The 27,024-nt window shown below is 38.0% G+C and overlaps 1 protein-coding gene across 7 annotated transcripts in view; it reads right to left on the bottom strand.

Annotated features, from left to right (window-relative positions):
• Nucleotides 1-27,024, bottom strand: part of LOC121859501 (YTH domain-containing protein 1-like) — a 92,618-nt gene that overhangs the window by 12,127 nt on the left and 53,467 nt on the right. For 3 of the 7 annotated variants that reach the window (XM_042356353.1, XM_042356352.1, XM_042356351.1), the window contains exons 10-13: nucleotides 13,670-13,773; nucleotides 11,696-11,799; nucleotides 9,928-10,026; nucleotides 1,187-1,288 (exon numbers count right to left, since the gene is read on the bottom strand). In XM_042356353.1, the coding sequence (XP_042212287.1) occupies nucleotides 1,187-1,288; nucleotides 9,928-10,026; nucleotides 11,696-11,799; nucleotides 13,670-13,773 (409 nt within the window). The remainder of the gene's footprint in view (nucleotides 1-1,186; nucleotides 1,289-9,927; nucleotides 10,027-11,695; nucleotides 11,800-13,669; nucleotides 13,774-27,024) is intronic. The other 4 variants (XM_042356356.1, XM_042356355.1, XM_042356354.1 and 1 more) reach the window with 3 other exon arrangements.

The raw sequence follows: 27,024 nt of genomic DNA, 5'->3' as shown, positions 1-27,024 counted from the left end.
AAGTTACAATGACCTAGTTTTCTCAGAGGTAACTAGGTACTATTAGACGATTATACACACGAAGCTTGATGACTGTAACATGTTACACTACTGTACAACCTGGCCTATACATAAAACATAACATGACTTATACTTCCCCAAAATAAAGGTTATAGTGATGAGCTTTACAGAGAAGTGACTTGAGTATCTTTAGATGATCATGTCCTGCAAGTCTGATAACCCTACTGTATTTAGTAAGTGAAGTATGACCTTAAATGTACCGCATTAACATCTCTTTATGCCAATGACAACATCAAGTGAAAAATGACAACCTCAATGTCAGGGTTTGTAGTGCATACCCCGGTGAACTTTGTACAGTTGAGCTATAAAAAAGAGCCATCCCTATCCATCAACCTCACTTTAAAAGATAAAACCCTGATGCCCCATTCCCTGTAAGAACTTTCCTTGATAAATTCCAGTCACTGCCTGTCTTTACTGTAAGTTTTATAACTATCCCAAGCAAACATTCTAAAATATCTGATGAATAAGTCTACATGGGAGTGAAAGTATTGCACAAGTAAAGATAGCACTGAGAAATAAAGAGGAAAATTATGAATGGTTTTCTCAGCAACTATGCACACAAGAGAAAGGAATAAGTGAAATGGTGATAAATAGAGAATGTTAATATGAAACTCAATGACAAAATACTATAGACATGAAGAGACTGTGGCATACCAGCACACAGTTGTACACTGTTATGGTGTCAAAAAAAATTAACTACTGTATCAATGGGAGGAGGAGCACTCCTTCACTTCTCACAAATGGCCAACTACATACTAATAAAAGTGTTACTTATAATGTCTTTAACATGCACCATTACTTTGTCATCCTGAAAAAGTGAAAGTGGGTCCCACAAGTCTGACAATCCAGTACAGGCAGTATGGATACAGCACACTGCATATTAGGCCTTTGGTAAACAAGGAGGAAGTGTGGCCAGCACTGCACTCATATGCCTTCATTTTCTCAAGAGTAAAGTTAGGTACTGTTTTAAAGCTGGGTGAACTGGCATGCCAAGAACTGACCGTTAGGGCAGGAGGCAAGCACTGTATCCACTCAGCCGCTGTACTCACCTATCAATCAATCTAAGAGATGACAAAAAGTTATTTCCAAATATATTCGCTAATTTAATTTTTCAATGTTTACTCACATCAGCTGAAGGTCTCTTTTCAGAACGAGATCGTGATGCTGGATACTCTGGTAATGGAGGCCCGTCATAATAGCGAGGTGGACCAATGGGGTCAAAGGGCGGCTGTGAATTATAAAGGGTAAAGGATCCCGTCAATTAATTTGTATATTCTCTTATATAAATACTTAATATATCTGATACACATTCACATGATAAAAATGAGGCAGCATCAGTTCCTTAAAATAATAAAAAAAAAAATACACAATGTGCATGGAATTCTGGCATCCTCGATTAGCATCAATCTTAATGTCAAAATTAGTATGAATTTTGTATTACAGTATAACATATTTCACACAAAATATAAAAAAAACTTTCAGGAAATTTAATGAACATAAATTGAAAATCTAACAGTGATAAAAGAAAATGTAAATCATAGCACAATGTGAAATGCTATTCATGAACGCCTAAATAAAAAATAAAATATCTGTACAAGAAAGAACTGAGAGCATACAGTATTCTAGTCCTGTAGCCATTTTTCCTAAACAATATATTTTGGTTGGATTTGTTACACCTTTTGTTAAGAGACCTGATAGTTCCATCTAATACAACTACCCATCAGCTATCAGAAAAGATATGTTGTGGGTGCCAGGGCATGGTCTATGTCCTCCCCAGAGGTCTTAGTACAAGGGGTCAAATAGCCAAAATTTTAAATTAAATTGCATAACCTTTAGGTTAACCACACTGAAGTGATGTGGTGTCAATGACATGTCACTAGTGTATCACTATTCACTAGCTTGCATATATAAACACCAAAGGAACTTGAAGCAACATGTCTCTTCAGTCTTGTGTGATGTTTCTTGAGCGAGAATTATTTGATATCTGTATTGCTTTTCGTCAACAGAAGGAAAACATACACATGTGGGTCCATCCACTGAAGCACATGTAGTGACACCCATAGTGATAATGGGCAAGTAGTGAATAATACAGTACTGTAATTAAGTACAATCATCCCCCATGTTACAAACATTTGGGTTATGGAAATTCACACATACGGAATCTGTAAATGTGACCAGTAAATTCAGGATACGTCAGAAAAATTTGCCCTTAAAGATGGTTAATTTCTTAATGACTTGTTTACCATCAAGTGTGGGTACATGGCATGAGGTTTAGACGATGGTAATCTTTGATGGTACACTGTCAGGCTGAAAGTGCTGACACAGAAGCAGCAAGAAATTATCCACAGATTTTGAAAGCAATAACTGAAGAAGACAGCTATACACCTCAACTGCTTACTGGAAGTGTATGCCAGCTAGAACCTTCATAGCAATGAAAGAAAAGACTGTGCCAGGTTTCAAAGCAGCTAAAGATTGCCCAACTCTTCTTGCAAACCCTTCAGGGGATTTTAGGGTCAAGGACTATGAAGGGCTATTCAAAACAGCATCTCCCTGTTATTTGGCATTTGAACAAAAATGCCCAGGTAAAAATGGTACTTTTTCAAGAATGGTTCAGTTTGATTTCTGCCCTGCTGAGAAGGAATATTGTGCCATAAACACAAGGCACTACTTATCCTGGACAATGCTCCAGGACATCCTATCAACCTTGACGACTTAGCTGAACATGTTCAAGTAATTTCTATGCGACCCAACACGACTTCCTTACTGCAACTTATTATGTGCATCACATCTTCTCCCAGCTCATCAAGGAAATGGACAGTGCAATTAAAGCAACAATAAAGGTCAACTTCGGGGACTCGGGGCAGGAAATTTAGCCGTAAAACAGTCCCCAGGTGTAGGTAGTGAATCACATTTCTTCCCAAGAATAAGTAGTTCCATTAAATTACATACTGTACACAAAATAAGCTATTACTGTATTTAATTAATACAGGCAGACCCCAATTTACAAAAAAAAATATTTATGAAAAAATAAATTGTCCCACAATTTGATTTATGAGCAAAAATCCCAGTTACATTTTTTCATTAGTAAAAATGAAAATATACTAAAATAATGCAGTTTTTCTCATTTCAAGTATGCTTACAATTTATTTCATTACTGTATTATCTAATACTCACAATGCTATTAAGTCTACAATTAAGCTTTCAGTGTGTCATCAGTCTCCTACAAACACCAACTTATTCCTCAAACTCACATGAAGACAAGAAGACTCGTCATTCACACAACCACACACACTATCACTTAGCCAGTTGCCTAATTATTCAATTTCTCCTCATTAATCTTATATAATACAGTATATGACAAATTAAACAAAATAAAATTATTCCGTATTCTTACATTTCATATGAAAATTATGTACAATAAAGGTGTAGAGTTATAACAGAAAGTGTGGAAGTTGGAAGTAAAAAAATGTTTGGAGGAGTGGATATTGTCAACGACTTACGAGGAAGTGTGTGAAGCATCAGCTGACCGAGCCGAGATGCTGACTGGTGGCTGGCATAAAAGCATTTTGCACCTTTGTGTGGTGATATTTTTTCTCCAATGGTTTCAAGGCATCGCTTTTTAAATCTAAAGTACTGTATGAAGCTAGTCCATGGTGAAATTACCGTATTGTGGAATTTTCAGTTCCTCATATAGTCCAATGTCCTTTGTCCAGTTTTTGTAGAATTTCCATTTTTTCTTTTCTTTTTTTACATTTTATATTTCCTTTTAGCACTGTTAAACTCAGTTCTATCACTTTGGTGTTTGTTTGAGGACATTGTAAAAGCAAATTAAAATAATTATTAAACAAAGAGTACTGCAGTGTTTGTGCCATGTAAACAAAGCAAGAACTTAGAAGGACATACAACTGATCATAAGTCAAGCATGTTTTATTTATTTATTTATTTTTGCATAGAGCACATATCTCAAATTATAAAATGGGAGTCATTGTTCTGTATTACTACAGTACTATAATTATTAAAGATGCTGGCTTAGCATTTCAGAGTGGTCAATTTATTTCAAATCATATCTGTTTATCTTTAAGTACAGGTATAGAACTATTACTGTACTGTATGTCTTTCACTGATTATGTCTATCAGTATCTTATAATTATTATGTACACAAATAATTTTCATTAAAAACATATTTTGTATCATTTTAAGATAATTGGGGATTTTTGTTCAATCCAGAATGCGACGTCTATCTTTATTCCTGGGTATGTTAATGCCTAGCAATAACTCGCCAGGCCAACATACAGGCAATTAAAACATCTAATAATTACTTAATACGTAATATTAGGACACGTCGCTACCTGGCATTTAATTGCAATTCCCAAAACCCCCTCCCGCACCCTCCATCACAAGCATTGCTACCGTCATCTTCTTGCCTGGCGAATCAGCTGTAAATATGCATAAAGAAGGCTCACTAATTTGTGTTGCAATAGCTGAAATACTAAGTGCCACGAGGATTTTATATACGGTATTTATACATCTTAGCATGGTGAGGAAATCGAGTGACTTTTATTTTGTTTATGTCTCATATTGTGTTTGGGACAATTTCTTATACGGTCTGGTCAGCATGGTGGCCACAGCGCGTCTTCTATTATGAAGTCGCTAGATCGTTAGTGACTAATATGCTCTACTCATAGATTGGAACCATTGGAATTCAATCTATCTGTTCCCACCTGTGAATATGTTGCCCAAAGTGGTTCACAAACTCAGATCCTTCCAAGGGAAGGTCCTCTTAATTGCACCATATTGGATCCTACAACCGTGGTGTCTCGATCTGTTGACTGGTGCCCGCATCCACTACAATTGCAACAGGGATATCTAGAACAGGTACTGCACCCTCACTTCGAGATATCCTTGGCACTTCACACTTGGAGTTTCTCGAAAGATATTAAAATAGATTGTTTAGTAATTCCAATATTGTTACCTAAGTGATAGCAGGTCATAGGCCCCAAACTTCTATGCAATATGAGAAAGCTTGGAAATTTTTTCAACAATTTATCAGGTTAACGACTCCAATCACACTGTCGGAAACAGTGGTGTTAGAATTTTTAGATTTTCTGTTCAGAGTTAAAGGCCTTCAAGGATCGACAATTGCATCTTCTAAATCAGCATTGGTTGACCCTCTGGCATGGGGTTTTAATATTACTTTGAACCCAAGAATTTATCAAATGCTCAGATATTCCTTTTTTATTCAGAGACCTCCTCGGCCTAAGAGAATCCCACCTTGGTCTCTAGATAAAGTTACTAAATTTCTTATGGGGCCTAATTACAATATAAATCTGAACCGGGACAGATTGCTCCAGAAGGCAGCCTTCCTTCTAGCAATTGCAACAGGTATGAGAATCAGTGAACTGATTTCAATTTCCAATAATCCATCATTTTCTGAGGAAGATGTCACCCTTTTTCCTACGGAGATTCTAAGAAAAAATAAAAGGGAGGATTTTAGAGCTCAACCTATCAGGATAAAATGGCAGATGGATGAGACAAGGGTTCCTCATATATTGTGCCCAGTTAGGAATCTTCAAGAATGGTTAACCAGTTTCCATAATCGAAGCCCCTATGTATTCTCATCACAGGATGGTAAGAAATTGTCTCCTAGTCAAATGACAAAATATTTGTCTCAGTTAGTGAGTAAAGCAGACCCTGGCAAGAAATTATTGGCACATGACACCAGGAAATATGCAGGGTCTGTGGCCTTTCTGCAGCAAATGAGCCTCAGTCAGATTAAAGAAGTGGGCTTTTGGAAATCTTCAAAAACCTTTCAAAACAGCTATCTTCATCTATCTCTGAAAGATGCTTCACATGTGGTGGGCTGGGGTCCCCTCCCCCACCTAGTTACTCTCCACAACCAGTACCTTCTTCTTCCTCATCAGAGTAAAGTGAGTATCCTAATTGAGATATGAAAATTAACATTTTACCTTCCGGTAAATGTTCCTAATACTGTATTGGAAAACATTCCAAAAGGTTTATAATCATAATCTGGACCTAAGCTAGCGGAGCCTTGTATGTAACGTCACCTCCCTCTCCACCTCCTGCTCGGGTAATCAAAGCTAGATGTCGCATTCTGGATTGAACAAAAAGCCTTTTTTTTTTTTTTTAAGTTTTTGTGATATACAGTAGTCCAGAATGAGACGTAGATATTCCACCCATCTACACACTTTGAGAGTTGACATTTGTTTACAGCTCGCTCTAGGGCAAGAGATGACGATAGCAATGCATGTAACGGAGGGTGCGGGAGGGGGTTTTGAGAATTGCAATTAAATGCCAGGTAGCGACGTGTCCTCCTAATATTACGTATTTAAGTAATTATTAGATGTTTTAATTGCCTGATGTTGGCCTGGAGAGTTATTGCTAGGCATTAACATACCTAAGAATAATGCTAGACGTCGCGTTCTGGACTATATCACAAAAACTGGTTTTTAGAAAAGAAAAAAAAGGCATATATATATATATATATATATATATATATATATATATATATATATATATATATATATATATATATATATATATATATATATATATATATATATATATATATATATATATATATATATATATATATATATATATATATATATTATATATATATTGAAAGAAGGTATATCGGGAAAATGTGCACCGATTTACAAAATTTTTATTTACAACAGATTTTACTTGAACATAACCCTCTCATAAATCAGGATCTGCCTGTATTTTGGTGATAAATTTTGACCAGCATTGCCCACCAGGAATGTAACCCCTATTTATATCATTGGGTCGATGGTAATCTCTTGTTCACTATACGTTGTTTCACTTAACATTGTACTTTTCAAGAACACATGTCTGACGTATAACGAGGTATACCTGGAAATAGGAGTCAAAGTGGAAGGTTTCTTGTCAACTGAATACAGTAATCATTTAACAGAGAATTTGAAAAGACAGTTGAGAAACAAGAAATTTACACATATGAGCTTGAATAAACCGAAGAGCTGGCAGGGATGAAGAACGATGGTTCTGTTGGGCCCTAGACCAGTTGCATGTGAAAAATAATGAGTTGTAAGTACAGTACAGTAAATGCAATTATAGTATTTAAATGTGGTACAATATACAGTACAGCATAAACTCAGTGTTAGGACAACCAGTTCCTATGTGGTGCCTTCGGATCACAAACACAGAATAATATAAAAGAAACCACATACGTAGAAACTTTAATTTTAAATTGAGGGGAAGCCTTCCAGAGGCATCCAACCAACAGAAACAAAAATATGAGAAAACAGAGCATGAAGATACACAACTCTCCAGGTCTTCACGTGTCTAATGCAGCCTGAGAGGATGGTGCAATGCTTTGATTGGCCAAGCATGGTTGTGTGGTCATAATCCTAGCATGTGATTGATTTTTGGCTTGGGAGGCCAAAGTTATGCCAGACTCATGACTAAATGGTAAATTACTACATGAAGAGAAGCTTCACAAGACTTTGTTTCCAAAAGGATGTGAAGGTTTTCTAGTTTCTTTATGGCCTTATGCATTATACCATCAGATTCAGGATGTATAAACCACACACTGATTTTTGTGGTGATAATACTCCTCTGGAATGCTGCCCCTCAATTATACTAAGAAATAATTGTGTACATGATCAGAAAGCTCTTCAAAATCTGAATTTACAATCACTTGTTAAATGATGTAAGGACCTATGCCTGAAGTTTAGAAAGCCAGGTGGTACCTGCTATGTCAAAACACCAGCACATCCTGACACTCACAGCAAATTTAATTCATGAATGTAATTCATGGCATAACCTCTGTACCAGCTCTTACCGTATGTACAGCCACTGACAAAATACTCTCGACATGTCTGGTAGCATCTGGTAACTAACTAAATTATTTTGACATTACTGGTTCATTTATGATATGCATAATATCAACCATTGTTAATAGAATTGATCACTTGGTACTGACCAATCACGATGGCCTTTACATCCATGTTTTACCGACAGAGGGGATACTCTACGGCGATAGTACCCACACATAAGGTGTTGCCAGATGCTACCAGACGTGTCAAGAATATTTTGTCGGCGACTGTACAGTAGGACTGAGCCTACAAAAATCAAATGTCTCCTACCCCACACCATTATTCAAAAAGGAAATATAATATAATTCTTACCACTACATCATGCCATGACCATATCTTGATTATGCCACATCATCAAATTCCTACTTACTGTCATCATGTTTCAACTTACACACAATTCCTTATCATCAACATCGTATCACGTCTCCATGGTGGAATCACAAAATGATTAAGTAATTACAGTACGTATGCTGAAGATATTTTACCTGTACAGTATTAAAATTATATGAGTATTAACATTATAAAGACAATTATTGAGGAAACATGGCATTTTAAAATGTGACCATAGCAGATGATGGGCAGTTTATGTAGATCCTTTATCTCAGCAACATGCAGTCAGTAAGATCCAATACTTTAAGGATATTAAATTCTAACAGATATCTCCTCTCTCTTTATGTGGCTGTTTTGGTGAGAAGTGACCCTAGAGGGAACTTTCACAGAGTAGGGATGACATGATAGGGAATGACATGTACTGTATGGTGACTTGAGGTTCAAAAAAGGAACACTTGACCACGAGAATAGCAGCATAAGTGATAAACTGTTAGAATGCCTGATATGATAGTAAAGAATGGAGTGGTGGTCTTGATGCAAATGGGTTTAGATTCTATTTTCTTCTGTTGGTGACAAGCAGGACTATGAAGCACCACCCCATGTGAGAATATTATATCGTGTGGGTGGACAGGCTATTGTAAACTAAAATACATTGTACTCCAGTAAAGTTTGAAGGAGCCTGAAACAGAAAGGTTCTAAGTTGCATTCTTTATATGAGAATGTGATCACTCCATATTTTACTATGTTCAGGCATATTGACATTGGTGGCTGGTATAATGGCAATGATACTGGATGTAAAAGGAGCCTCATAATGACCTCGACCATAAGATGATAAAAGATTGTGTTTTGAAGACAATGAATATAACTAGGTGATTTTTGTCTCACTGAGCTATGGACTATATGTAGTTGTAACATTAGGCTACATACTTAAACCAGTAGGATAAACTTTTGTGCTCATTGACATCATCAGCAAAGGACTGTGCTGCTGAAAAAACAGCGAGTTGGTCATTAATATGGAGTAAACAGAGGGTATAAGCAAGAACTGATTGAACCTTGAGGTACTACAGTACAAGTAGCCAGAATGTGAACCATTCACTACTTCATGGATGTGGCAGTTGGAGAGAAAAGAAGAAATCCAGGACATTAAAGAATAGGGAAGACCCAAAGAAGGAACTTTAAAATTTGCTGATAGCTTCAGATATATCAAGATCAACACAATAAAATAAGGTTTGCTTAAGTTGTGAAAAGCAAAGTCAGAGTTCTGGCTAGAAGGGTAAGCAGGCCTGCAATAGAATGGCTGGAATGGAAATCATAAATGGTGTCATAGAGAAAGTGTAGTGTTCTTCGAGGAGTTTGATATATTGTTTATTATGACAAATTTTTTGACTTTGTAGATGATGGAAGCAAATTTAGGGAACATTAGTTTTCAGTAAGACGATGGATCCAAATTTGTTTTTTTACACCATGTGGTTAAGTGTATTGTGATATCTTTTATGATAAGGCATTATTAAAGAGTTTAAATTCATGCATCTTATATTGTTAACTGTGATTTGTAATCCAATGGTAGATGTACTCAATTCTTAAATATAAACAATAATTATTATCATCATCGTCATCATCTATACACATTTGCATACAGTACTTACACACATTTACTTACCGGAGGAGGAAAGGCCATGGGGGGTAAATTACTTGGGGCACGTGAGTGGAAGTCCCGCATCTCTCGCATGAAGTCTTGATAGGTCTGCAATGAAGATTCCTAAAACTGCTTTATGAAAGGGTTCCAGTCTGTTACAAAAATTTTCAAAAATTCATAGTATCCTAAACACAATGTTCATTACTTAAAGTGTATGAAGACAATACAGTATTCTCTTTAAGATGAGATTTCTTAGAGAGAATATTAAATGCTGTAACCTTATGCACAGCTGTAAACATACTTTTCCATCCTCACTCTCTAAATAAAAAGTAAATATTCAACCTTTTTTAACATGATACAGAAGAACCCCAGTTATCCAGCACCTATGGGAATTGAGAGGTGTCGGATGAGGACATTTTCCAGTTGGTTGAATCTCACTTTTAGGATCCCCCAATAAATCCTACAATGCATAGTGTTACATGCTGACCTCACAAATTCATTTCTCAGAAATACTAGCTTCTTTAACACCTATTCCACACTATTATGCAGCTTTGAAATAAAGAAAATATAGTATTGTTCTGTATAAAACTATGAAAAAAGAAAAAATTAAAATAAGAGCATGGGTGTGTACTATGTGTAGGAACTGAATGTATGTGGAGATGGTGGGCTATAACTGCATCTCCAACTCGCCAGCCCAGCCGCTGCGTTTGTTAAAGGTAATGAAACTATAAAAGTTGATGAAAAATTATTACAATACTCTGGCTTAGAAAAATTCAAATATAATATAAAACTAAAGAAAATGAAACGAATGTTTGTGGAGGCGGTGGGTTACTGGGCTATAACTGCATGACCTTCCGATGTGACGTCACAGCATACACACACAGACAGTGCGGCAGCTACACATCTGTGAGTCAGCTGGGAGACTGCTTGGCTGAACTGTGTCGTGTTTGAGTGTGGAAGGAGCTATATTTTTGTATAGTACTGCATAAAATAGGTGCTATTGTATTTTATGATATGTTATCTTTATCATAGTAAAAATATGGCAGCTCATCCTCGTTGTGCTCAGTATTGAAACTTATGATTCTAGCTGATTTAAGAGGAATTTTTATTTTCATTATTATTACTATTTCATTTTGGTACCGGTTCATTGAATGTCTCGGTTACTTGGATTCCTGATAACCAGGGTTCTACTGTATTCACTAAATAAAATGATTCCCCATAAAGTGAGAATAATCTTAATTTCCTGCACTGTTCAACCCAACCTAGTAACCACAAGGGGTCCCCACTGAAACATGTCCAATTTATTAGTTTTATTACTATGCTGCTGGTGACTTAAGGACAGTGTTTGTTACCATCATCCATGTTTCATAGTAACATCGTTGGCCATCATCTGCCTAACTACTGGTATCCTTAAGTTATGGAAATATACATTAATGAAATCCAAAAAACATAGGATGAGTTTTGATACAGAAAATCTTGCAGAAGTTCCCCCAGTTAATAAATAGATTTATTTTTTTTATATTTGCCAACCTCCAATATTTCACTAAACATAATATTAAAGATATTTAAACTACCTATAAACTAAATTTATAGGGACGGTAGAGGAAGGCTGACTAGATAACTCACACAAGCTAAACCAAAATCTTGTGATACTGAATGCAATACAGTACAAGGAGAAAAATTATATCTCCAAAGTATCCAGTTTCTGAAGCTTCTAAATAACCTAAAGTGGACACAAAAACTATTTTAGTTGCTCCTAAGACCATAACATTTTCAACAATATGGGACTAACCAGTTTATGGCTGCTGTTGCCATTGTATGAGGCTCCTTCTCGTCTTGGTACACTGCGATACACAGGTGATCTCTCCCTCACACGTTCACGAGCGTATGTGGGTGCTGAAATAATTATTTTATAGCATTTGTAAATTTGCTACATTATATTATGACACAACTAAACAACACACACAAGAAGGTATGAAGGCCGGCATTCATAAACATGTATGTACAAAGATAATGAAATATGAAGCAAGTGAAATATGGATGATTTCAATCTTAAAATCCATTTTTATGGCTCATATGTAAGGTGAGTGATAGGTGAAGCATACCAGCATAATGAAGAAATACGTTCGAGGAAAAGATAATTTAGGGTATCCCGCGATTTATGATCTCCCTATCTACAATATTCTGCTTTAACGATGGTAATGTATTAAGACCCCACCCCTCATTTATGATGTAAACAATCCACATTAACGATAGTGGTCTACCCGAGTGGGTCAAATGGGAACGCCTCAAGTGTAAACCAGCAACCCTTGAGGCATGTCTTAGCCACCCCCAAGTTACCAAATATTGACATCAATTATAAATGCGAGAGATTTATAAGCATTTATTAACCCTTAAGCCCCGGGTTAGGGTCCTGGTGGCAGTACCCCCCACCCGGGGGTAAACCGAGAAAAAATCTAATTTTCCAAAAAATAATTTTTAACCTTTTAAAATTATAAAAAAAGTAAGAAAAACTATATATTGACCCCCGAGAAACTTCTTCGGCCGCGCAGAGGGAGGGAGGAGGGGGAGAGATAAGGAGAGTGTTGGGTTGACAGCTGACGCTCGTGGTCCCTCGGCACTTAGCAGCTATTTTTAGCTCGCGTTTGTGTCCGAAGTGGCCAATAATGTATGTATTTACTGATCTTAATATTTATTTTCTATAAATAATTAATTTAGAATATTTTATTTGCATAATTTTTCATAAAAAAGTGCTTGGCAACAATCACCAGTGGGTCACCAGTCTGCCTGGCTGTCTTTGTGTTTGGTAGAGCAAGTAATGCATGAAATAATAACAATTCCACAAATAAAAACATTTATAACATAATCATAGCATTGTTTTACAGTAATACTACCCTGCAATACAACTACACTACTTTTAGCACTACCCCCCTGTATTACTTTGATACAACATGATAAAATAGACAAACAATGAAAATGAAACAAACAAAATTAGGTAATTTTGTTCAGGAAGCTTCCCTGTGGCCGAGCGTGTGGCATGACAGGCAAATACTGTAGTCACACTGGAACCTGATAACCCGCGCTGGGCATTTAAAGTGGCGGGAATAGGCGCGTGTTCTGGAACGTCACCCGGGGCCTAAGGGTTAAAAACTAGGTACAACCCAATTCTGTTCAATACAAGTTCAGTAGAGTACTGTATACACCCTATAACAGGGAAGACCCATTGCTCAAAAGTAAAAGTTCTATGATACACTACAAAAGGTATTTGAATCTGTCAAGCACAGTACAGTATTCTGCATAAAATACACGAATGATCATGTAGTACAGGACAGGTATTGTAAATGTGTACTTGTATTAGAGGCAAATAGGTAGTGGTACAGAAGGATACTGTTGATGGTTGGTGGTGTTGATGGTTGGTGGTGTAGATGGTTGGTGGGTGTAGATGGGAAGTGGTACAGAAGGTTACTGTTGATGGTTGGTGGTGTAGATGGTTGGTGGGTGTAGATGGTTGGTGGGTGTAGATTGTTGGTGGTGTAGATGGTTGGTGGTGTAGTAGGTAATTGGTGGTGTAGAATGTTAGTAGTGTAGATGGTTGGTGGTGTACAGTGATGATGGTGTAGAAGGTTGGTACAGTACTGCTAAGACGTTAAGGGATTAGTACTGTACTTACACACGCCTTGTCAAACACCAACTGGTTTTGGGTACACTTGAAAACATGTGTGAAGCTAATTAACAAAAGCCTTATACTTTACTCCTATTTACTAACCTGGTTTTTCAGTTCTGCCTCTAAAGTTTGGTGGACCTCTCAAGCGTTTTACTCTGGGACCATAATCCTCGCCGTCAAATCTCCGTCGCCGTCCACCACCACGACTATTAGAAGAAAAAATGTAATATTATTAAAAGATGTTTGAAAAGCGTATGCCCCACCTATCTGAAAAACTTTAAACTGCACACGCGCACACACACACACACGCATGCATGCATGCACACACACACACACACACACACACACACACACACACACACACACACACATGCACACACATATAGACAGAAAAGGCAAACCACTTATATAGAGTTGGGGCACAATAATTAACTTAAAATTAACTACCATACTTGTGCATATTATAAAAACAATATCTTACAATTAATATAACTAGTATCAATGAAGCTTGAAGAGGAGAGAAGGTTTTATTATTACATGACTATTAAGTATATGATAACAAATGACAATATGGATTATGGGCGAGATGAAATTAAAAATAAAGATGAAAGAGACTGGAGTGGAGAATGCAGTTATATACAGTAGACAGATGTAGTGATAATGACTCAGTCAGTAATGTTTACTTATATTGGTTGAGAAAACTTGCCAAGTGCAATCATGACATTAAAGAAACACGGAAAAGCAAGGAGTGTGTGAAGCATAACTGAGAACTGAATTCTGAAACCCCATTTTATGACTGGGAGCAGAGCTGAGTGGCAGATACAACACTCCAAGACAGTTAGTTATCTGGCCTGTCATGGAGTGTGATAAATTCTGTATCAATAAGCATTACCCTTGTGACTACAGTAATGCAATTGATGCAAAAATTAGGCAGCTCATCCAGTCACACAGGAGCCTGATCAGGTATTCTATAATAAAATGGTAGCTTTTAATCCTAAGAAGTCACTGGTAATGGTGTAGATGGGTGGTGGTGGTGTAGATGGGTGGTGGTGGTGTAGATGGGTGGTGGGTGGTGTGGGTGGTGGTGATGGTGTGGTGGTGGTGGTGTAGATGGGTGGTGGTGGTGTAGATGGGTGGTGGTGGTGTAGAAGGGTGGTGGTGAGATGGGTGGTGGTGATGGGTGGTGGTAGATGGGTGGTGGTGGTAGATGGTGGTGGTGTAGATGGGTGGTGGTGGTGTAGATGGGTGGTGGTAGAAGGGTGGTGGTGGTAGATGGGTGGTGGTGGTGTAGATGGGTGGTGGTGAGATGTGGTGGTGGTGGTGTAGATGAGTGGTGGTGGTGTAGATGGTGTGGTGGTGGTGTAGATGGGTGGTGGTGGTGTAGATGGGTGGTGGTGGTGTAGATGGGTGGTGGTGGTGTAGAAGGGTGGTGGTGGTGTAGAAGGGTGGTGGTGGTGTAGATGGGTGATGATGGTGTAGAAGGGTGGTGGTGGCATAGATGGGTGGTGATGGTGTAGATGAGTGGTGGTGTAGATGGGTGGTGGTGGTGTAGATGAGTGGTAGTGTAAATGGGTGGTGGTGGTAGATGGTTGGTGGTGGAGGTGACTGTTGCTCTGACATCATATATTAGTCAAACTCATTCTGAAACAATCAATTGTATACTGCATCCAGGTACCTATTGTAATCATCTAAACTTACTGAGACCAAGACCCAAGCATTCAACTTTGTGTTACTAAACAATTAGAACCCTGCCGTACTGTTTAACCTCTCGATGGCAACACCTATTTACCCCCCCTCCCCCCCTTGTACAGATTGCGAAACAATTATCTGAATCATAACAATGTACAGTAATATCAACTAATGTACAATCAAATGGTTCACTTAAGGTTCATTTGGATTATAGTAATAAGATCGTTTAGCTTTCACGAAATACTGAATTACAGTAACTCAAATTCTATTTTTTCATCAACTTCAGCATTATGCCAAATTCATCTCAATATATCAGCAAACACAGAGGTAAGAGAGAGCTATAAGGTGGCTGACCAAAAAGATTCACGAGGTGGCTAAAAACACAAAATTTGTGAGTTGGCTAAACAAAAAATATTCTTGAGGTGGTCAAGCATATTTAAAGTTGCCGGCATTTTCGCGGCTGGGACAGGGAGCCATTCATTCTAGAGACAGTAATTTCCTTTTCCTGTTTTGTCAATATGTGTGTGTGTGTAATAATAATAATAATAATAATAATAATAATAATAATAATAATAAACGGTTTATTAATAGAGTTGCAGCCGGTGGCTGAAAATATACAGACTTACATTTGATTTAGACATAATAATATAATATGCATTGAATACATTTACAGGGCTGTACAGTACATAAATCAGGAGTTGTTTATTATTTTAACAATAGATGGGATGGTGCTGTTCTTATATCTATCGGTGCGGGCTCTTATGTGTGTGTGTGTGTTTGTAGATACACACACACACACAAAACACATAAAAGTAAATAATAGTGGGAAAATCCTTTCACAAATAATTAATAAAAAATAAATTTATCAAAAATGCGAGTCTACCCTCAAGTCTGTGCTTTATTAATAAAGTAATAAAGCACGGACTTGAGGGCAGACTGTCACATTTTTAATATTTTTTTTTTATTATTTCTGAGAGGATTTTCCCATTATTATTTAATAATACTAATAATAATAATAATAAACGGTTTATTGAAAAAGTTTGCAGCCCGAAGGCTGAAAATATACATTGGACATAAATGATTTATTACATACATTGGTGGTTTAACAAAAGCCTTCATTAGAGAAAGGTGAAGGAACATACAGTGAACATACAAATTAATGTTTACACACGTAGATCATGTGAGCTGAGGTGTTGAGCAGCAGACACGTAGTGTAGTAACTCCCTCACAGATGGCGTTATGAGGGGCATCGCGTGGAGTACTAGTTCCTTCACAGGTGGTGTTATGAGGGGCTTGACGTGATGTAGTAATTCCCTCACAGATGGTGTTACGAAGGGACTGATGATGTAGTAGTTCCCTCACAGATGGTGAATGAGGGGCCTGATGATGTAGTAATTCCCTCACAGATGGTGTTATGAGGGGCCTGATGTGGTGTAGTAATTCCCTCACAGATGGTGTTATGAGGGGCCTGATGTGGTGTAGTAATTCCCTCACAGATGGTGTGTGGGGGGCCTGATGTGGTGTAGTAATTCCCTCACAGATGGTGTTATAAGGGGCATCACATGGCGTAGTAATTCCCTCACGGATGGTGTTATGAGGGGCATCACGTGGTGTAGTAATTCCCTCGCAGGTGTTATGAGGAACTTCACATGATGCTGTAGCAACTCATTCACTATGCGGTGTCATGCATAATGGGGACACCACGTGGTCCGTTGTCACAGGAATTCACTCACTCAAGTGGGTGAGGTGTGGTCCCAGGCCTCTCTATCGTGGAGTCTCAGGGGAATTATCACTGGGTACCTGGGACCTCACTGTGTGAAGGTTAGCTTGGCTCAGACTCAACTGCCAAGTTGTTTTTCACTGACTTAAGCACTGTTCACCACTATTCAACACTGGTTCCATTCCTTTCCCAAATGAAATAGTAACTTCTGGCGAGAACTTGTTGATATTCCGGTGGGGAGGAGGGTTCAGGGGAGGGAGTTGGTATGGGCCAACATAACAGTTGACGTGGCTGCTGCTGAGCAGCGCCAGGTGCATCTGACCCGTCTTGACCCGTGTGTGTGTGTGTCTACATTTTTACTTGTGTACAAAGAAATGTATATTTCCTTTATGTGTTTGCCCTTAGGACAATTATTTCTTTTACCTGTATTGTACTGTACTGTATATGTGTGTGTGTGTGTGTGTGTGTGTGTGTGTGTGTGTGTGTGTGTGTGTGTGTGTCTACACACACACACACACATACAAATAAATAATAATGGGAAAATCCTCTAACAAATAATAAAAAAAAAATTATTAAAAATGTGAGTTTACCCTCAAGTCCATGCTGTGAATTTAAAGTTTAACCTCGTTCGTATTGGCGGATGTTCGTAACCCGGGGACTAACTGTACTGAACTATAATACTGTACCTCAAGTATAATTCGACCCTAGCTTTTGAGAAATACTAGGTACAGGGTGTCCTCGCTTAACGTCGGGGTTACGTTCCTGAAAACGCGACGTTATGCGAAACAACGTTAAGCGGATCAATTTTCCCCATAAGAAATAGATAAAATACGGGAGTTACGTTCCTGAGCCTCCCTTTGCCCCATGAAAAAAGTTACATCACAGAAAATCATTGCTATTTCCATAGAAAATAGTATATAGAACTTCAGTACTAAGTTTGTATTGGTACTCACCGATGGGCGGAGGTGGTAGAGCGAGTGAGTAGTGGGTAGTGGAGCGAAGGAGGAGGATGGCGGGAGGGGAGGAGGGTGGTGAGTCACTGAGGCTGCCTCCTCCTGCTCTGACTGGGGTTCCTCCGCTGCTGCTTGCTCCTCCTCCGTTGTTGGCGGGAATGTCAAAGCAGCAACCATATCTGAACTGGCAGCTTCACCAGTCATCTTTATGTTGTGGAAGTTATACCGACGCTTAAATCGTTGAAACCAGCCTCGTCTGGCCGTAAAGGTCTTTCCCTTCGATCCTTCACCCTCTGTTTCCTTCATGTCATCAAACAGGGATCTGACCTTATGCTGGATAACCATAAGGCTCACAGGGGCATTGCGTTGATTCTGGTCCTCCATCCACATTGCCAGCATCTTTTCACCTTCTCTATCACAGTGCTTCTAGTACGAGTCGTCTTAGTAACACTCAGAGAAAAACCACTTCCAGCACTAACCTTAATCTTGTCAGCGTTGGTCCGGATAGTACACACCGTTGTGGGGGTTAGATCAAGTACAGCGGTTATGTCCACAGCATGTTCCCCTTTTCAAATCGGGTTAATACATTCATTTTCGTGGCAAGAGTAATGGTCTTACATTGCCTCTTCACTACACTAGCACTTGATGGGCGCTTGGAAGCCATTTTGAAAGGTTAGAGTACAGTTTTAGAGCAAAAGCACTTAAGCACACATCAATGATGTGAAGTTGCAACAGAGACTGACTTGGCGTCGCTTGGGGATGCTGTGACGTTCCGCAAGTGAGGGCGGCGAGCCGAGCCGAGAGTGTAGCGCGGCCAGACAAGAGCGGGAGATGCGCCGTAGAAAGTAGTCCGTGACGACGCAAAACGACGTAGTATCGGATCACCGGGACGTTAAAAAAATTTTTGGTCTCTAAAGTTCAGCGACGTAGTACCGAAACAACGTTAAACAGGATGACTTACTGTACTTTATCATCCTAGACATATTTTGTTGCAACACACTAACTCATTTTGGCTGTGACTACCACCACAAAAGCCGAGACAATGAGCATCGTTACCAACTCTGAAACAAAATTCCTGCCAGATAAAATACTATAAAATAGTATTCTGTATTGCCATTTGGCTGCTGAAGGACGAAACATTTGTCAATTGTTTAACTACACACTGGAGACAGCTCAGAACAGCTGATATCAAACACTCTACTGACCCCCTTCCCTCTTCCACTGCTCAGCCTGCTAACTCTTAACACAAAAAAATGTTTATTCCATTTATGTTTTTGATCTTATAATAATCATTTATTTTTTGGTACATTCTGTACGTAAAATTGTTTGTGGATGTAAATAATAAATAAATAAAATTACAAACATCTACCAGAAATTATGAGTTGAAAAATAACCAAAACATAGCTCACAACTTAGCCTGGGGAGAGGAGGGCTAGGGGTGTGTGGCTACAGTGACAAATCTAAATTGGCAATAATGTCACCAGTGATGTAAACGGGAGCTGTACAAACGAAAACAAAATTAATTTATTTGATGCCCTATACTTAAAAAAAAAATCTAGATTACCAAATATTGTTGGAAAAGGGATGGCCATTTTCAACATTTAGATATGCCTAAGGTTACATGTAGTCCCCTAATGAACACAGAAATATACTACAGTAATTCAAATTTTGTTACTATAACAAATACAAAACTAATACAATATAAAATAATGATTAAAAATAAAAAAATGGTAAGGTAAACCATAAAGCTGAAGCAAATTGACAACTCCCTGTAAGTCCCAGCAGTCATAAACCATACTACTGTACCTACATTTACTGCATGTTATTTAACAACTGTACTACATCAAGCAACACATGTATGCTATCTAGAAGTCTAGATTCTAGAAGAAAGAAAGAAAAAAAAGCATTTAAGACCATTAAGGAAAAGCTAAATGAAAGTTTAACACAGTGGACATTTGCAAAGAAGCAGGTTGCTAGACCTAAACACATGCTATGGCAACATAGCCCAAATGGGAAGCTGCCTCTGCCAACCTCTAACAAGATGACACAAATAGTTCCTCCTAACTTAGTCAATGGGACCGACCCCCCCCCCCTCCATTTAAGAATTTGTGCATATTCTCAGGGCTATTTATACTGTACAGTACAGTATAAGCATACGATACCTAATTTCAGCTCTTTATCTTAAAAATTATGGCCGTACACAGAGAGAAAACAGAAAAATGTGTGTTTTTAAAGAGGGGGGGTCCACATTTAGGGGTGAGGGGGGGCAATCATTGGGACTAACTCCCTCCCCTTGAATTCAAATTTCCTGACACTTCTGGGGTGCACGACCAAGTTCAGTTTTCCATCTTCAAAACTGTAACTGTGCAAACTGAACAGACACTATGCTCTACATATCCTGTATATATAGGTAACAGTCACCACACTTTGGTGGTACAGCATTGTTTTAACTTGTGAAAATTACTTGCTATAAGGTATAATCTGCTGGGATTAATTGAATACAGTACATTGTTTATCATAATAATACAGTACTGTATAACCAAAATATACAACAGACATTCATTATAATTGCCACATGTACACAATTCTCATGAAACTTTAAATAAATTTGACATAACAAATTCTTAGTACTTTAGCTGAACCAATAAGCAAACAATACAGTACAGTCATACAAATTATATTTATTTTTTTTTGCAATGGACTCATTTTCTCACTTTCTGATTCCACAACACTTATTATATGACAAACTCCAGTTAAGACTTGTTTGAGTTAATTATACATAATACAATAAAAATTAAGTTGAGGGTAAACAACTGAAATCTCCCTAAATCTGTCATATTAAATTACAGTATGCATCTACTGTAATGTCCCTCAAAGAACAGTGGTATGTTACACTAGGAAGTACAGTACTAAGTTACCGTCCCAGCAGTCAGACTAGCAGACCTCAGGCATGAGATCCAGTAGTAAGCGAGATAAACTTTTGTTTGTTGTTTGTGATCACTTGTAGTTGCCAGAAATAATTCACAATGTGGATTGTATAAAAATTGACACGCCAATGCTTCACCAAGCACATATTTTAATAAGAAATAGTGAAAATATAATTTCAAATGTGAAATGAGAGCTTATTAAACAAAATGAGTGTCGACAACAGCAGCTGATCGGCTGTGAGAAGGAGAATACAGAGCACATCTTATGTTATGTACAGCACAGCATTCTCATGTGATCTTTTCTACTGTGACACCATTTTGTTTGAAAACCAAACCTTATTAGTAAAAATAGGTGTGCTGTACTGTACTGTACTATAATATAAGTGAAATTCAAATACAGGTACGAAAAGCTGTGCCAGTTCCTGAACCTAACTCCCTACTGCCAGGGCCGGCGCTACCCACTAGGCGAACTAGGCGATCGCCTAGGGCGCCAACATCTGGGGGCGCCACAAATTCAGTACAAACTTGGATAAAATTAAAAATGAAGGGAAAACTGTGGTGGACACTGTGGTGGAGCCGTGGAGGGTCGGAGCAGGATGTTAGAAGGGGGGGGGGGGTCGGAGGGAGGCGAGGGTAGGTAGACGGTAGCCGACTGTGTTTTCTTTTTTAATATTATTCGTTAACCCCCCGGAGGGACTAACCCGGGTCCTTATCTTTGGCGGCCTGGAGAACTGTCGAGCAGTGACCTGAAGGCTGACATCTGAGGAACCCTTCTCCCAACCCCACCATCCCCTCCCCTCCCTTACTGCCAGGGCGGCTGAGCCGCCCCTTCCCTGCCTTTGTCGGGATGAGGCAAGGTTAACTGACCTCTGAAGTTTGACCTCGCATAACATAATCCCACTGAGACTGGCCAGCGGCCAGAGCCGCCAGCCGCCAGGCAAATAGTAACCTGGAACAACTTGATTAGTTGGAGATCAAGATTCAAGCTGTCCAGACTACTCACAGACACCAGTGACCAGGCCACTTCAGTCCGAGTCAGTCATCTCCAAAAGTGTGGTGCAGTGGCAACAACTTCAACAGCTGGCTATCCTGCTAAACAGTAAGTTGAAACTGTCTTATTATTTTTATAATGTATGTAGTTATTTGATTTCTCTTGTACTCTGTCTATAATGCTGTACACCTTAGCGAGTCTTTGTTTCAATCTTAGTGCTTCTCGTCATTTCGTCAAGTTTTATCATACGTGTGTTACGATGTGTACTAGTGGACGTATGTACTGCGTGAGTGTGTACTAGTGGACGTATGTACTGCGTGAGTGTGTACTAGTGGACGTATGTACTGCGTGAGTGTGTACTAGTGATTGTATTATTTTCAACAATAATTTGATATATGTTTTGTAGAATATATTTGGTTATGTATCCATTACAGTAAAAGCTAATCTCCAGTTTCACAATGTAGTAATGGGTTACTGTACCTACATTAGCTTATCAAAACTTTCAAGGGGGCGTACATCTAAAGGCTTGCCTAGGGCGCCAAATCATCTTGCACCGGCCCTGCCTACTGCCCATAAGAAAATTAAGTTCAATAAATAGAGATTTACGCATGGCCAAGACTTTCAGGAAGCTAATACTATACTGTTCTTTATCAAGGGTCCACTCTATAATTGTATGTGGTTGGCCGTGACTGATTTTATTTATTTATTTATTTATTTATTTATTTATTTATTTATTTATTTTATTTTATTTTTTTTTTAATTTTGACAATGACTGGCACAAATGTTGATTGGTGAAACTGAGGTACAACAAAACAGTCATGTTCTGTGTACTACAGTATATAAGAGGCCACTTTGTGTCATGATAGTGGGGACCAGGTTAACTATGACTCAGTTGACTTAGCACTCCCTAAGGTCACACTAGCCACTAATATCTCTGGACTGGGCGTATTTTAGGCTGGGTTGAGGCCGCCCACCTATCACAGTGGGTCACACTGCTAAGATAACTGCCAACACGGTCCACAGTCAGTTGATCAAAACAAACCCATTGTGATGGATAAAGGTGTTCCGAGTGATTCTAACTTGATCAAAATGACCATTTATTGGCACTTGAAGCTAGCTGCTTTATGTGTTGTTTACCGTCGGAGGTCAAGCGAGTGTCGGATGATAAATTCTTGATCAATATTTGCTAATTGATTATTATAGGTTTTCATTTAAAAATAGACTTTTGGCAGAAATTAATTGTTTTATCATCCTTATTATGATACAATAAATTCTATTAGTATTTATTTTTAATTCTGGAGAATAATACAGATTCCCATTATTTTCAATCAGCCTCTGGTAAATGACCAGTGAAGACGATCTACCTCAAGCCTCCTAAATTTACACATACCAGTGTCCAGCTGGGCGAAAAACCAGTGCCACTGCTCGACCAGCAGTATCAATGCCGAGTGTGACTGCCGCAAAGCCTACACTAAGTTGCCTAAATAAGAAACTGGTGGTGCAGGTGGGGATGGAAACAACAAATGTTGTAATAATAACAAATATAAAAAATAAATACAGTAAAACAAAATAATAATAAAAATAGTTGGTCTTTTGTTTCTCAAGTGTCAGTTCTTGTAAAGAATTCACTAGCACTCGAAATATTACAACGTCAAAGACTTGAGAATAAGAATAAATACTGTACCTGTACTACAATAAAAGATCACAAAAAGTGACAGTTTGTATTCTATCTTTCATATACCCTTAAGTTTAATGATTCCTAAACATTACAATTCTCCATCACCATACACCCTCTTCAGGATCATAAGCTTAAAAAAAAAATTAAAATAAAATAAAAAAATAAAAGGGGGTCTTAAGTTGTTTCTAAAAGACCTCCACAGAAGTCAGCTGGTTCATGGATGCAGGCAAACAATTGTACAATCTGGGTGCTGTATAGGAAAAGAACCAGGCAGTAAAAGAACATTTCCATACTGCTCTAGGCTCCTCAAGGCATCAAGGATCATCACCACTATGCAAAATCATTTCAGAATGTGTAGTGAGAGCCTCAGAAGAGTTAGTAGGTCAGCCAATGTAATTTTATCAAGAACGGGGTAGTGGGAGTCCTCTGGGGAGAGTAAAATATAAGCCTGGCAACCGTGTTCAACATTCTTTGAATTTTCTTCAGAAGATAATTAGTCAACTACTGGCTTTATATGCTCTTTCAAATTCAGTTTTGAGTCAAAGTACCATCCAAGTTTATGAAGAGAATCGATGGGCCGAGTTGTACTTCCCCAAAGTTTAAAAGAGCCAAAACCATCTGTGCCGTCTCCCCTACTATTTCCTTGGATGATGGTAATCTCGGTTTTGCCTTCATTCAGCTTTAAGATTTCTCCTAGCCATCCAAATCTTAATATCAGACATCAAGGATTACACTATCTCCTCAATATCCTCAATATTTATAATTTTCACATAAAGCTGTGTATCACTGGCATAGAAATGGTAGGCAACCCCATGACCTTACAGCAGAGATTCAAGACTACTGGTATACACTGTAAACATAGAGGAAGGCTGAGATGGCTTAGGCATGTGGAGAGAATGGATGAGACCAATTGGATCAGAGGGGCATGAGCCTACATGTGGAGGGGAGGAGACATGGAGATGGGCCAAGAATAACATGGGGAGAGGTTGTAAGACATGACATTAGAGTTAAGACCCTGACAAGAGAGACTACAAGAGACCATGCAACATGGAGAGCTGCCATCTGATAGCAATGGCTAACCCACACAAGCATGGTAAATTACCTAAAATGTTATTGTTGATGATGGTAACAGTGAAGGCTTGGTTTCTTGAGTTTTGGTTCTCAGACAATGCAAAAGATTTAGCAAATGATTATTTTTGACATATTTATGGGGTCTCGTTGACAATGAATCTTATAGGTCCCCTCGTAAAAAATATAAATGGCTCCCTTCAACTGAATGAAAACACAAGAGTACAGTAGAAAATATCACAGGTGTTGACTGAAGTCCAGTGTAACCTTCATATCTGAACAGGAACTATCAAGCTCATTTCTGATACCTGTACTTGAAAATATTAAGGCAAATAAGGAAATAAGAAGCAAGATTAGTATTTGAAATTTAGGAAAGCAAATCGGGGACATAACTTTAATCCACCACATTATTCAAGGACACAAAAATGCTTTGGTGATTGTGTCCAAATTTAACTACTGTAAGGTACTTCCAGACGAAGAGTCAAGAAATGAAACAATTCCTGTGGTACTCCACACAGTTAAGAGGCAGGTTCATATACATACATATACACTAGAAACAATCAAGTAAATAAGACCAAAGAGAAGACAGAGTGGACTGTTGATTGACAAAAGTTGAATGATTATTTAAGCAACATTAAAAAAAAAGAAAAAAAGAAAGTGAGAGATCAAATGGACACAAGATGAAGAACTTCCTGAAATATGTATTTCTGTACTCACTAAATTACCTTTAATCTAGCACAGGGCTGTTGACTGACACTGTGTATGTACAGGCAGATGGAACCAAGGAATCACTATTACTGTATGTTCCATGGGAGGAAGAATTACTGAAGTTTAATACACTCCACAATTATTGACAGACAGACAGATCAAAAACTAAAATATAATTGGCTAATTTTCCCTAATAAGACTATTGACTTGAGTTTCATCTAGTTTAGGGCCAATTTCTCAAACAGCTCAATATTTCCCTCCTCGAACATTATTTAAAAATTTATGTAACAACTTAAGAGCGACCAATCCATAAGCTCATGAACTTTCTGACACCTTTATCAGGTCTTTTATAGTTACCCAAAGTACCAAAGAACATTAGTCCCCCCAACCAAATAAAAATATTGTACAAAAGAGTAAATAATATGGCAAAGTGACTCAACTGCATTAAGAACTCCACATCTGAAGAGCGACAGTCACTCTTGTCTCTGATACATTAAACTTTTTAAGCAAAGGAGAAAGCAAAATTAGAGACAATATTAGAATCTAAAGTAGAAGAAGGCCGAATAGGCTCAGAAATTCACCATCAAATTAATAAGTGTACACAATTTTGTTAATTTCTTCATCTGTGAACATAAATCAGTGTTCAAATCAGGCAAACAAAGCAGCAGGAATTTAGGATGATGTAATAACTCATCACAGGTCGAGCCTTTTTTGTGTGTGTAGAAAATGTTCAGTCCCCTTCACTAGTATATTTGCTGGGGTTAATCATATAAACATTCCACAAATCATTATCTTTGAGATAAATGTTTTAATATTGTTTTAATTTGAATCCAGAGTATGTTTACAATTGCAAGTTTCCTTCTGTCAAATGTAAACAAACGCAGCATTGCCACACTGCACAAAACCTGACAAGCCCCTGTAAATGCACTTGTGAAGGGGACGGTACCACCAAATATAGAATAGAAATCAATGTATTACTAAAGTACAAAAATATGTTTATCATAGATGTTAGCTTACAAATTCACAATATTCACTGTTTTAAAGCTTGTCCAGTTTTCATAAGTACTGTATATGTACAGTACTGTACTGCAAGCATGAAATTATTACTGTACTGTACAGGTACTACATCATACAGTACAGAATTTCACTTAATATGTTGATTATTGGGTTATAATCATTGTGTATTTCATTAAGTATATACTGTATACCAATTGCTGAAGTTAGGTTTGAAATATTAAAACTGTGAATAACACTAGCAAAAGAGGATACTGTACAGTATGCTGTAAGTTCCCAACCCACAAAACATAATACCGTACATATACAGTAGTAACCACAAGTCAATCATAAAAACCAATGTACAATACAGTATACTGTAGTACTGTAATACACACTAGAGTGATAAGAGAAATATAATACAATACAATACATTACAAGCAGTCCCTGATTTATAAAAGGGTTCTGTGGCTAAAAAAAAATCTTTATAAATAATATTTGTTGTAAATTGGATCCCATTTTCCCATAGACTTCCATTATAAAAGCCGACATACATTCCCAAGGAGAGAGATAAAACCCCTGAAATGTTATTTGTGATGCTAATCTTGCCATCATAAAGGAAAACTACACATGTGTTGACACAAGATGCCACATGGTCGTTATTTTAAATCCAGCACTGACCAAGCCTCACATAGCCTGCCACCTATAACCCACGGAGCAATAGCCTGGC

The sequence above is a fragment of the Homarus americanus genome, unplaced genomic scaffold (genome assembly GCF_018991925.1).
Source record: "Homarus americanus isolate GMGI-L3 unplaced genomic scaffold, GMGI_Hamer_2.0 scaffold7626, whole genome shotgun sequence".
Taxonomy (NCBI): Eukaryota; Metazoa; Arthropoda; class Malacostraca; order Decapoda; family Nephropidae; genus Homarus; species Homarus americanus.
This window is presented reverse-complemented; position numbering and strand designations above follow the sequence as displayed.